At 55.7% G+C, this 13,390-nt stretch overlaps 1 protein-coding gene across 3 annotated transcripts in view; it reads right to left on the reverse strand.

Moving 5' to 3' along the window:
• XPO4 (exportin 4) overlaps positions 1-13,390 on the reverse strand; it is a 98,924-nt gene that overhangs the window by 42,422 nt on the left and 43,112 nt on the right. For all 3 annotated transcript variants that reach the window (XM_068116377.2, XM_068116378.2, XM_068116380.2), the window contains exons 9-13: positions 3,127-3,284; positions 1,336-1,510; positions 1,066-1,242; positions 669-811; positions 264-385 (exon numbers count right to left, since the gene is read on the reverse strand). In XM_068116377.2, coding sequence (XP_067972478.1) covers positions 264-385; positions 669-811; positions 1,066-1,242; positions 1,336-1,510; positions 3,127-3,284 — 775 coding nt within the window. The remainder of the gene's footprint in view (positions 1-263; positions 386-668; positions 812-1,065; positions 1,243-1,335; positions 1,511-3,126; positions 3,285-13,390) is intronic.

Raw genomic sequence — 13,390 nt, forward strand, 5'->3', positions numbered from 1 at the left:
TACAACGCCATTTTTCGACTCGTGAATGCATCAAGTATGCCACTTCCCATTCGTCTGCTTCAATAATAACACTTACAAGAGTAGGCCTTCGTGCTAGGAATGTTACGAAACTCAAAGGTCTCTGTACCAAGTCATCTCCAAACGAAGTTAATCAGAAATGATCAAAATATCATGCCAAGTATTTTCTCATAATGACCAAAAGAGCTGCAAAATTACTTCTTCCGAGATAACATTGTGACATGATCTACCATGACACGAGTTACCAGCAATAAGCAAGAGCCAGTGGATATCCTCGTAGAGATTGTCAAGATGGATTTGATCAACACTCGAAGGTGACGCTTGTTGCAGATTCCGATTCATCTCAACAATGCGCTCTTCCAGCAGTCTGGTGGCAGGAAAAACAGGCGTCACACATCACACGCAAATAAGGAATACAAGACACTTCAGTTGAACATACATGTTACTAACTTATTTCAGTGGATCAAATGAGCGAGGACACCCTCAATGACTCCGCACAGCCGAGTGAAGGCTTTCTCATCAGACACTTACCAAACTAAGCAAAATAAAGCTACGAAACAAAAACATTTAGAATCGATATCTGAGTTAAAGGAGGAACGCCACGGAGTTGGCTCAGTAGTAGGAAGCAAATTTGAGTCATCCGGAATGACCTTGTTAATAGTGGGATGCAGAGAGGGGCAGCCATACGGCCCAGCATGCCAACAGATGCAAGCTGGTCGGCAAAGAAATCACGATCATCCTCCTGCACATCATTTATCTCTTCCTTGTCGGGAGAGGCCACGCCATTTGCTGTCTGCAAATCAGAAGAGGTGGGACAAAGAAGAGTAAATGGTTAGGAAGCCATTTAAACAAATAAAATCTGAATGAGGAGAAAATTTACACTCCCTTACATTGACGATTGTGATATATGACAATCCACAGGAGAGCGTTTTGGACACACTACGCGAGTTTCGTCACGTTACTGAAATTCAATCAACAAAATCAATTATGTCTTCCCTTTATTTATTTATAAACCATTATCATCAGCAATTATTGCTCTTTGCCCACCAGGTTCCGGGTGCCAGCTGGTGCAGACAGGTGGCACTGCACAAAGGAGCGAAAGATCAGCGCCGCTGGCTCAGACACAAAATCCTTGCACAGTTGCTTGTTATCTTGCAGGAGATTGAGCCACGAGTCAAGCAGACGTTCATATGCATACATGTAAACTCGGTCATCCCTGTCCATCTGACACAGACAAAGAAAATGGGCTAAGAAAGAGAAGAGAACTTTCCTCGAGAAATTTTGAGAAGAATGCAGACACGCACACGCATGACTCACCGCCTCCTCTAAAGCAGCGTTGCGTCCAAAAGAGCAAGTGAGCATGGTGAGGCAGGAGAGGAGTGAGGATAGGAGAGGAGAGGGCAGCGTCGTGACAGCAGTTCGAGGAAACATGGTAAAGACGTTAAATATCACATTGGAAATCCCGACAGCTTCATGGTCCTCCATCTCCATACTGTCCGGTCAACATGGGGAGGGGAAAAAAAACAAAAAAAAAACAAAAAAAAACAGGCTCAGGTCTGATGAATCGTCGCTGAAAAATGGGATTCTTGTGGTACATTATTAGAATCGACAAATGGGGCCTTGGTGTATGTGTGAGAGAGAGAGCGAGAGAGAGAGAGAGGAGGAGAGGGAGAGAGGGAGAGAGGGGGAGAGAGAGAGGGAGAGAGAGTGAGAGAGAGAGTGAGAGAGAGAGAGTGAGCGGGAGAGAGAGAGAGAGAGAGAGTGAGAGAGGGAGTGAGCGAGAGTGAGCGAGAGTGAGAGAGGGAGTGAGCGAAAGTGAGAGAGGGAGTGAGTGAGTGAGCGAGAGTGAGAGAGAGAATGAGCGAGAGTGAGAGAGAGAATGAGCGAGAGTGAGAGAGAGAATGAGCGAGAGTGAGAGAGTGAGTGAGCGAGAGTGAGAGAGAGAATGAGCGAGAGTGAGAGAGTGAGTGAGCGAGAGTGAGAGAGTGAGTGAGCGAGAGTGAGAGAGTGAGTGAGCGAGAGTGAGAGAGTGAGTGAGCGAGAGTGAGAGAGTGAGTGAGCGAGAGTGAGAGAGTGAGTGAGCGAGAGTGAGAGAGTGAGTGAGCGAGAGTGAGAGAGAGAATGAGCGAGAGTGAGAGAGTGAGTGAGCGAGAGTGAGAGAGAATCAGCGAGAGTGAGAGAGAATCAGCGAGAGTGAGAGAGTGAGTGAGCGAGCGAGAGTGAGAGAGAGAATGAGCGAGAGTGAGTGAGTGAGCGAGAGTGAGAGAGAGAATGAGCGAGAGTGAGAGTGAGTGTGAGAGTGAGAGTGAGAGTGAGAGTGAGAGGGAGTGAGAGAGGGAGTGAGAGAGGGAGTGAGAGAGGGAGGGAGAGAGGGAGTGAGAGTGAGAGAGTGAGAGTGAGAGAGTGAGAGTGAGAGAGTGAGAGTGAGAGAGTGAGAGTGAGTGAGTGAGTGAGAGTGAGAGTGAGAGGGAGTGAGAGAGGGAGTGAGAGAGGGAGTGAGAGAGGGAGTGAGAGAGGGAGTGAGAGAGGGAGTGAGAGAGGGAGTGAGAGAGGGAGTGAGAGAGTCGGGGAGTGAGAGAGAGTGGGAGTGAGGGAGTGAGAGTGAGAGAGAGAGTGGGAGTGAGAGAGAGAGTGGGAGTGAGAGAGAGAGTGGGAGTGAGAGAGAGAGTGGGAGTGAGAGAGAGAGAGTGGGAGTGAGAGAGAGAGTGGGGGTGGGAGAGGGAGAGAGTGAGTGAGTGAGTGAGCAAGAGGGTGTGAGGGAGTGAGAGAGACATATTTAGAACACAGCAGAATGTCATGGAAACAACTAAACAATGTATGATACATATTTTAACAATAAATATGTATTGGGGGTCGGAAAGAGTGACGAGGGTCGAGTCGATTTTCAATTGTGGTCTCAGTTATCCGGGCAATTCAAATTTCAAGTTTGAACAAAACAATTAAACCTTCACCTGTCCAGTTTTACATTAGAAAACACTCCCTGCATCAGCCAAACTTTGCTTTGCCACTCCACCAATCTACTCACCAAGCCTCCTTATGGGAGAAAGGTCCGTATAATGTACAAATAAGCCCCTCGACAGTTTGCAATGAGAAATGGAGAAAACTCACTGCTCGACGGTTGAAACAAGGCCCTTGATGAAATGGGCAAGGAACCCCGATTGGGCCTTGTCGTCAGAGAAAATGGGACCGTGCAACGAGGCGAGCTGTGCCAAGCATTGCAGAGAGTCCCTGGCCATATTGGGATCCGTGCGGACCCGCTGGTGCACCTGCGAACCACAAAGGACATCATGGCACCATGGCACCATCCATGATCTATGGAAGTTAAGCGAAACATATATAAACATTAATAAAAATCAGCACAAAGAGCCCGATATACAGACTTGGCATTTAATATGGAATATTTTTTTTTTCTTGACTTGGGTTTACTTTCTTAACTCAGTTTATCAATCTGGTGAGTTTCTTTTACACTTTGGTGATTTATTTGTTAAAAGAACCACGTCACTGATTGTCTGTCGCAGCAAGAAGTCAACAACAGGATTATATCACAGGTGGCGTGGCAAAATGTACGGACAGGTGCATTTGACGATTGGCTTCACAGTCGGGTATACAAGGGTTGTTGCGTTCTGTATTAGTGGAAAACAACTGCTGCACGTCTCCAAAAGTTATTGCCGCTTCCTCTGGAGATGGTCCGTCAACTCGACAATGCTGTTTGTCATGGAGTGGTGGCTTTACGAAATTACGGCATGAAAGAGCATGCTATTGCTCGGCAGTATGGCATCACTCAAGGTCAGGTGTCAAAGATACTGAAACGAAATGCTCAGAGGGGTGTCCCTACTCCAATACCGAGGCCAGGATGTCCCTGCAGAACCACAAGGAGGGATAATCGCCAGCTGCACCGGTTAGTCCGCAATGGCCGTACCAAGTCAGCTAATCGGCTTAGGGCTGAGTGGCAGCAACTGACAAATGTGCCTGTATACAGAAGGCTAGTCAACCAACGACTGGTTCAAGCAGGCTATCGTGCCAGGCGTCCCCTGAGAAAGCCACGCCTGACCAGACAACACCGCCAGCGCCGATTGCAGTGGGCCAGAGAGCACCGTCAATGGCAGCCAGGACACTGGAATCACGTGATCTTCAGTGACGAGTCTAGATTTCTGGTCTATCGTCAAGATGGCCGCATCCGAGTGCGCAGACAAGTGCATGAAGCCTACAACAAAGATTGTATAGTGCCAAGAGTCCAAGCTGGAGGTGGTGGGGTGACCGTTTGGGCCACTTTTCATGCAGGGGGCAAAACTGACCTGGTTGTTCTGAATGGAAACCTGAACCAGTTAAAGTACAGGGCCATTCTGGAAGAAACATTGCTTCCATTTGCTCGTGCAGCCTTTCGAGGAAACTTTGTCTTCCAAGATGACAATGCACGGCCTCATCGTGCTCGCATGATCCAACACTTTCTTCTTGACCGTGGTGTAGAGCATATGGAGTGGCCTGCCATGTCCCCGGATATGAATCCGATAGAGAACTTGTGGGCAGAATTAACGTGTCAAATCGACCACTTGGACCAGCAGGCGACCTCTGTGCGTGAATTGCAGCAGGCTATTGTCACTGCATGGCAAGCGATTCCTGTCCAATCCTTGGCAAATCTCGTGAACAGCATGCCTCAACGTGTACGTGCTCTCCTGAATGCTTGTGGGGGTTACACAAAGTACTGAACTGTAATTTTACTGTCCGTAATCCCAGTCGTAATTTAACTTTTGTTTTTGTTAAAAAAAAAATTGGCTAATGTGCAAAATAAAGAAATACTTCTGGAAAACGCACAGAAGTTTAACACAGTACTGTCCGTGAATTGAGTTCGATATCAGTTTACATCACTTTCAAAGATCAATTTATTTGCTTCGAAATGTCAAATGTGGTTTTTGTTTCTTTTAAAGGTCACATTAACAAAATCTAGAATAATTTCAACATAATTCCAATGAACTTTTGGTTCTATGACATCTTGAAAAGTAAGTTCACCCCCACAAAAAATATATTCCATATTAAATGCCAAGTCTGTATATATATATAATATGAGATCTCAGGACCCTTTCCGACATGGCTGTGGTTGAAGGGCGTCATGTCACCCCATGGAGGAACACAAGGCAGTGGGTTAAACGCGCAGTGCCCTTCTCGCCACACGAGGAATGTAAGCCGACACACGACGTGTTTCAGAACAGAGATAACGGATTTCCAGAGCAAGCGCTAAACAAGGAACAAAGTGTTTCTGACAGCTGACTTCATCGTTGTCCAAACAATTTGTGCCAAGGCCAACGTACTGCGTTGAGGATTTCCGACAGCTTGTGCCAACATGGATGCCTGGCGTGCCTTTGCCTCCTCTGGTCCCTCCCCTTACCCGATCGCAAATGGCTTTCGTATTCCGCTAACATCCACCGGCTCGACTCTTATGGGGCCTTTCCAAAGGTGGGCAGGAAGGAAGGTGAGTGGGTGATGAGAGAGGCCGGCGGAGCACAGAGACACGAGCCTGGTTAAGACAAGGAAGGTGATTGGATGAAGGGGTCGGGTATTTTTTGTTTGTATACAAAGTAAAGTCAAGGCTCATGGAGGAGCGAGAACATCAGGACGTAAACAGAACAAAAGGAGCAGGAGAAAGATAGGGAAGTGGGGAGACATCAACAGCAAGGTTGAGGGACAAAATAGAGGGAGATGAACAAATAAGGAATGTGGGGAAGAAAGAGGGTGAGGGAAGGACGTTTTTGGAGATTTTGACATTTAAGATGAAAGAAGCACAAAGATGGAAAAGCCATTTGAGGTAATTATGAAACAATCTGCACGGTGGAGACGGTGAGAGCTGAGGAAGTCAGGTTGAGGAAGTAATGAGAAGGAAATAAATAATGGTGGAGAAGGTAGAGTGAAGCATTGTGGGAGGGAATCTGAGGGCGAGACCGAAAGGGTTGGGGATGAGGTAGGGAGTGATGTAGGTGGCGAGGTAGGGTTGCGAGGTAGGGTTGCGAGGTAAGGATGCGAGATAGGGTTGCGAGGTAGGGTTGCGAGGTAGGGGGCGAGTTAGGGTTGCGAGTTAGGGTTGCGAAGTAGGGGGCGAGTTAGGGTTGCGAGGTAGGGGGCGAGTTAGGTTGCGAGTTACGGTTGCGAGTTAGGGTTGCGAAGTAGGGGGCGAGTTAGGGTTGCGAGGTAGGGGGCGAGTTAGGGTTGCGAGGTAGGAGGCGAGTTAGGGTTGCGATGTAGGGGGCGATGTAGGGGGCGAGGTAGGGTTGCGAGGTAAGGTTGCGAGTTAGGGTTGGGAGGTAGGGGGCGAGTTAGGGTTGCGAGTTAGGGTTGCAAAGTAGGGGGCGAGTTATGGTTGCGAGTTAGGGTTGCAAAGTAGGGGGTGAGTTAGGGTTGCGAGGTAGGGGGCGAATTAGGGATGCGAGGTAGGGGGCGAGTTAGGGTTGCGATGTAGGGGGCGATGTAGGGGGCGAGTTAGGGTTACGAGTTAGGGTTGCGATGTAGGGGGCGAGGTAGGGGGCGAGGTAGGGGGCGATGTAGGGGGCGAGTTAGGGTTGCGAGGTAAGGGGCGAGGCAGGGTTGCGAGGTAGGGTTGGGAGGTAGGGTGCGAGGTAGGGTGCGAGGTAGGGTGCGAGGTAGGGGGCGAGGTAGGGGGCGAGGTAGGGGGCGAGTTAGGGTTGTGATGTAGGGGGCGATGTAGGGGGCGATGTAGGGGGCGATGTAGGGGGCAATGTAGGGGGCGATGTAGGGGGCGATGTAGGGGGCGATGTAGGGGGCGAGTTAGGGTTGTGAGGTAGGGGGCGATGTAGGGGGCGATGTAGGGGGCGATGTAGGGGGCGATGTAGGGGGCGATGTAAGGGCCGATGTAGGGGGCGAGTTAGGGTTGTGAGGTAGGGGGTGAGGTAGGGTGGCGAGTTAGGGTTGCGAGGTAGGGGGTGAGTTAGGGTTGTGATGTAGGCGGCGATGTAGGGGGCGAGGTAGGGGGCGATGTAGGGGGCGAGGTAGGGGGCGATGTAGGGGGCGATGTAGGGGGCGATGTAGGGGGCGATGTAGGGGGCGATGTAGGGGGGCGAGGTAGGGGGCGATGTAGGGGGCGAGTTAGGGTTGCGAGTTAGGGTTGCGAGGTAGGGGCGAGTTAGGGTTGCGAGGTAGGGGGTGAGTTAGGGTTGCGATGTAGGCGGCGATGTAGGCGGCGATGTAGGGGGCGATGTAGGGGGCGATGTAGGGAGCGAGGTAGGGGACGAGGTCGGGGACGAGGTAGGGGACGAGGTAGGGGACGAGGTAGGGGGCGATGTAGGGGGCGATGTAGGGGGCGAGTTAGGATTGCGATGTAGGGGGCGATGTAGGGGGCGATGTAGGGGGCGATGTAGGGGGCGAGGTAGGGGGCGAGGTAGGGGGCGATGTAGGGGGCGAGGTAGGGGGCGAGGATTAGGGTTAGGGTTGTAAGTTGTAAGTGAAGAAAAGATAAAAGGGAGGAAATTGTAGAGATTAGAAACACCAAAGGGAAGTACTGATGTATATTAATAGCAGGTTGTGCACGTGGGTAAATGTAAACCGGAAAAAAAAAAAAAGGACTGGGGTGGAGGGGGGTTCAGGGTCGTGTTTGCGCAGTTGTTCAAACACGTGTACTGGAAATTAACCTTTTGACCCATGAATCTAAGTACTGTGCCGTACTACAAAACGGAATCCACACGTATGGAGTGTCGGGACAGGTTGAAGCGAGCTGTGTGTATCCATGGGTGTGGCCTGTAATCCATGGGTGTGTATAATTTCATGATTGCAAAAGGAACAAATAAAAATTGGGAGGGGTGTGGGGAGGTTGGGGGGAGGAACAATTACGTACGCCGTTGTTACAGAAATTAACGTGCTGGTAAATAAGTTTTTGATGAAGCTGATTTAACGAGGAAAATGAAGAAAAGGGACACACTTTGGGACAATATGGGGGGGGGGTTGAGGTGGGGGGCAGGGGGGCTGGAACCAAACATTAGCCCAAGCAACCCGTAAAACGGGGGTAATTATTACATTTAGGATAAAACTTTTCACCGACGTCTCTCAAAATAAGACAGATAAGCAAGGTTGAACTACTGCACATCAGTTCACCCTCCGTTAACGAGGCAAGGTGCTCTTAAAAGATGTTTGTACGATGACGACGGAATCATCCCCCTCTCCCAACCCACCACAGCCTAATTGAAAAAGAGATGTCATAGAAAGGTTTAAAATAATAATGATTATATTGTAGCGGTTCCCGCTGAATGTACACAATCGCCTTGCACCTGCCAGGACGCGATCGCCATGCCGGGCTCGTCCGGACGGGCCCAGACGCGCCTCTCCTGGGCATGCCCGGACTCGCTGTTCCCGGGCACGCCCGAACCTCCCGGGCACGCCCGGTCTCGTCTTTCCCGGGCATGCCCGCTCTCGCCTTTCCAGGGCTCGCCCAGAGCGCCCGGGCATGCCCAGCCTCGACTTGCCAGGCCGCGTCCAGGACGCCCGGGCATGTCCAGACTCGCCTTTCCAGGGCTCGCCCAGAGCGTCCGGGCATGCCCGCTCTCGCCTTTCCAGGGCTCACCCAGAGCGCTCGGGCACGCCCAGCCTCGACTTGCCAGGCCGCGTCCAGGACGCCCGGGCATGTCCAGACTCGCCTTTCCAGGACTCGCCCTTGACACCCGGGCATGCCCGGTCTCGGTTTTCCCGGGCAAACGCCCCGGCATAAATGTGTATATATATTGTTGCCCGATAAACGGGCTTTTCAGAATACCTGAGCGGTTTTGTTTCAATAAAGCAACTCGGACGAATTCCGTCTTTGGTCGCGTCAATTCTTTCGACTCGCGTTGGAGCGCAGCTCCTTCACTGGTGACCTACCGACATGGACACGGCAGTGACTCTTAAACTGCCTACGTTCTGGGAGGCTCACGCGGCTGTTTGGTTCGCCCAGGCGGACTCCCAGTTCGCCCTGCGAGGCATCACCGCGGACGACACCCGCTTCCACCATGTCGTGGCAGCGCTCGGTTCCGCCACCGCGGTCCGCGCCCTGAGCCTCCTCGAGCACCCGCCGGCTGCCGACAAGTATGACGCGCTGAAGACGCTCCTCCTCGACGCTTTCGCCCTCTCACCGGCGGCACGCGCACGGCGCCTGCTCGACCTGCCCGAGCTCGGCGACACGCGCCCGTCCGAGCGCATGGACTATATGCTCTCGTTGCTCGGTGAGCACTCTTCGGATTTTCTGTTCCGCGAGCTGTTCCTTCGCCAGCTGCCTCACCCGGTACGCCTCGCCCTGGCTGGCACGTCGATCACCGATCCCCGCGCCCTCGCTAGGGAAGCCGATAAGATCTCCTCGGCGGGCCAACACATCGGCGCGGCTACCTGGAGCCTGCCGCCGTCCGAGGCGACGCCCACGACGCCCGAGCGCCCTGCGCGGTTGGAGGCCGAACTGCCGGTGCAACTGGCGGCCGCCATGCCGCGCCGACCGCTTCCGACACGACGGCCGGGGCCTCCACCTGACCAGGCGTGGTGTTATTACCACGCCAGGTTCGGACACAAGGCTCGGACGTGCCGACCCCCGTGCACTTTCGGCAAGTCGGGAAACGGCCGGGCCGGCGTTCATTCCCAGCCATGAGCGCCGGCCACTCGGGCAACTTGCTTTTTATTCGGGACAAAGCGTCCGGGCGGCGTTTCCTTTGTGACACCGGCGCCCAACTGAGCGTCATACCCGCCTCCGAGCAGGACAGGCGGGACGCCGTTTGCGGCCCCTCTTTGGTCGCTGCTAATGGCTCGGCCATACGCACTTTCGGCCTGCGCGACGTCACCCTCTGCTTCGGCAGCCAGCGCTTTCAGTGGACCTTTGTGACCGCCTGCGTCCCCATGGCCTTGCTGGGCGCCGACTTCCTCTGCGCGCACGGGCTGCTGGTCGACGTCAAACGTCGTCGTCTTGTCAACGCAGAGACCTTCAGTTCCCTGGCATGCACAATGAGCAGCTCCGCGCCGACCGAACTGGCATGCGCCCTCCCGACGGCGAACGAGTTCGCTCGCCTGCTCGCGGAATTCCCGGCCCTCACGCGGCCGACGTTTTCGGCCGTCGCAGTGTGGCATGGGATCGAGCACCACATACCCACTACGGGCCCGCCGGTCTACGCCAGGGCCCACCGCCTCGACCCGGCCAAGCTCGCCGTGGCAAAGGCCGAGTTCGACGCGTTGGAGCACCTCGGCATCGTGCGGCGCTCCAATAGCGCGTGGGCCTCACCACTGCACATCGTGCCAAAGCTGGGGGGCGGATAGCGCCCGTGTGGCGACTACCGCCGCCTCAACGACGCTACCACCCCCGACAGGTACCCGATCCCGCACAACCAGGACTTTTCCGCCCGTTTGGCGGGACGGGTCATATTTTCCAAAATTGACCTGATACAGGGATACCACCAGGTACCTGTCCGGGCGGCCGACGTCCCGAAGACGGCCGTCATCACGCCGTTCGGCCTGTTCGAATTTTTGAGGATGCCGTTTGGCCTCAAGAACGTGGCCCAGGCATTCCAGCGCTTAATGGACGGCGTGCTGCGCGACCTGCCATTTCTTTTCGTCTATCTGGACGACATCCTCGTCGCCAGCACGTCCCGTGCCGAGCACCTCCTCCACCTCCGAACACTGTTCGGTCGCCTCAGCGAGCACGGCTTAATTGTCAACCCGGCCAAATGCCACTTCGGCACGACCGTTGACTTTTTGGGCCACCGCATCACCAAGACCGGGGCCGTGCCGCTGCCGACCAAGGTCGAGGCCATCACCACGTTCCCGCGTCCCCGTTCCATCAAGGCCCTACAAGAGTTCCTCGGCATGGTGAATATTTATCACCGATTCGTGCCCCGCGCTGCTCAGCTCATGCGGCCCCTTTACGAGGCCCTCCGGGGCAAGCCGGCCAAGCATGACATCGTTTGGTCCGCGGCCATGGACGCGGCCTTCGCGAGCGCAAAACAGGCCCTCGCCGACGCAACGCTGCTGGCTCACCCGGTGCTCAACGCGCCCATCGCCCTCACTACGGACGCCTCCAACTACGCGGTGGGCGCCGTCCATGAACAATGGGTGGACGGGGTTTGGCAGCCACTCGCTTTTTTCAGCCGGCAGCTCCGGCCAAACGAGTTCAAATACAGCACGTTCGACCGCGAGCTGCTCGGTCTATTCCTGGCCGTTCGCCATTTCCGACACCTCCTGGAGGGCCGCCGTTCACGGCTTTCGTCGACCACAAGCCGTTGGTCTACGCAATGGCCAAAGTCACGGAGCTGTGGTCGGCCCGCCAGCAGCACCACCTCTCCGCCGTGTCGAAATTCACCACGGACATCCGGCACGTCGCCGGCAAAGACAACGCCGTGGCCGACTGTCTTTCTCGGGCCAGCGCGAACGCGGTCCACCTCGGCGTGGACTTCGCGCTCATGGCGGCCGACCAGACCACCGACACTTCGGTGCAGGCCCTCCGGGCGGCGGACACGGGCCTCCACCTGGCCGACATCCCCTTCGCGGGCACCGTCCTGCTCTGAGACGTCTCCCAGGGCCAGCCTCGCCCCATCGTGCCCGTTTCCTGGCAGCGCCGCATCTTCGCCTCCATCCACGGCCTTTCTCACCCGGGCCGGAAAGCGTCTCAGAAGCTGGTGTCGGCACGTTTAGTCTGGCATGGCCTTCGACGGAACGTCCGCGACTGGGCCAACGCCTGCACGGCCTGCCAGCGGGCCAAGGTCCACCGCCACACCCAGGCCCCGCTAGCACCTTTCACCGTGCCTGCACGGCGTTTCGACCACGTCCACGTGGACCTGGTGGGTCCCCTGCCCCCATCGCGGGGGTTCACCCACCTGCTCACCATGGTGGACAGGACCACCAGGTGGCCGGAGGCCATGCCCCTCACCTCCACCACCACCGCCGACGTGGCGCAGGCGTTCATCGCCACCTGGGTGGCGCGCTTCGGCGCACCGGCGGACATCTCGTCCGACCGCGGCCCACAGTTCACGTCCGAACTTTGGGGCGCGGTCGCCCGCTCGTTGGGGGTCACGCTGCACCGCACCACGGCCTACCACCCCCCAAGCCAACGGGTTGTGCGAGCGGTTTCACCGCTCCATGAAGGCCGCACTCATGGCCGGCCTTCAGGACGACGGTTGAAACCGACCGGCTGCCGTGGGTCCTTTTGGGCCTCCGCACGGCCCCCAAGGAGGACCTCCGGGCGTCCGCCGCCGAGCTCGTCTACGGCCAGCCGCTCCGCGACCCGGGCGAGTTCGTGCCCGACGCTACCAGTCCCTGGTCCGCCGCACACCAGCGCTCGGACCTCCAGGAGGCCGCCCGACGATTTGCCCCCGTGCCAACGTCCCGCCACGGTGGCCCCCAGTCCTACGTCCCCCCGGCGCTTCGCACAGCGGAGTACGTCTTTGTGCGTCATGACGCGCACCGGGGGCCACTCCGGCCGCCGTACGACGGGCCCTTCCGGGTCCTCCGACGGGGCGACAAGTCCTTCGTCGTTGACGTCGGCGGCTGGTCGGACCGGATCTCTGTGGACCGCCTCAAACCGGCGCACGTGGACGTCGACCGACCACCACGGTTGGCCCTTCCTCTGCGGCGAGGCCGCCCCCCGTCTACAGTTCCCCCCGCTCGACCACCCACCACCGGATCGGACCCCCCCCCCCCCCCACGACCCTCCAGGGGTCGCTTCGGCCGGGTCATCCGGACCCCCCTTAAATTGACCCTGCCGGTGCAGGTCGATCCTGGAGGGGCGTGTGTAGCGGTTCCCGCTGAATGTACACAATCGCCTTGCACCTGCCAGGACGCGGCCAGGGCGCGATCGCCATGCCGGGCTCGTCCGGACGGGCCCAGACATGCCTCTCCTGGGCATGCCCAGACTCGCTGTTCCCGGGCACGCCCGAACCTCCCGGGCACGCCCGGTCTCGTCTTTCCCGGGCATGCCCGCTCTCGCCTTTCCAGGGCTCGCCCAGAGCGCTCGGGCACGCCCAGCCTCGACTTGCCAGGCCGCCCGGGCATGTCCTGACTCGCCTTTCCAGGACTCGCCCTTGACACCCGGGCATGCCCGGTCTCGGTTTTCCCGGGCAAACGCCCCGGCATAAATGTGTATATATATTGCTGCCCGATAAACGGGCTTTTCAGAATACCTGAGCTGTTTTGTTTCAATAAAGCAACTCGGACGAATTCCATCTTTGGTCGCGTCAATTCTTTCGACTCGCGTTGGAGCGCAGCTCCTTCAATATAATAATAATCATCATCATCATCATCGTGTAACAGAACTCGTAAGAACGTGTACAGTTTACAGGTTGAAAGTATCTTGCATTTCTCTCCTTAATTGTCCCTAAAGTGGTGTAAAGAGTGACGAGGCTTAATGGAGGCAATCGGAGAGAGGAGAATG

This window comes from Myxine glutinosa, chromosome 5 (assembly GCF_964187855.1).
Source record: "Myxine glutinosa chromosome 5, kmMyxGlut1.1, whole genome shotgun sequence".
NCBI classification, from domain to species: domain Eukaryota; kingdom Metazoa; phylum Chordata; class Myxini; order Myxiniformes; family Myxinidae; genus Myxine; species Myxine glutinosa.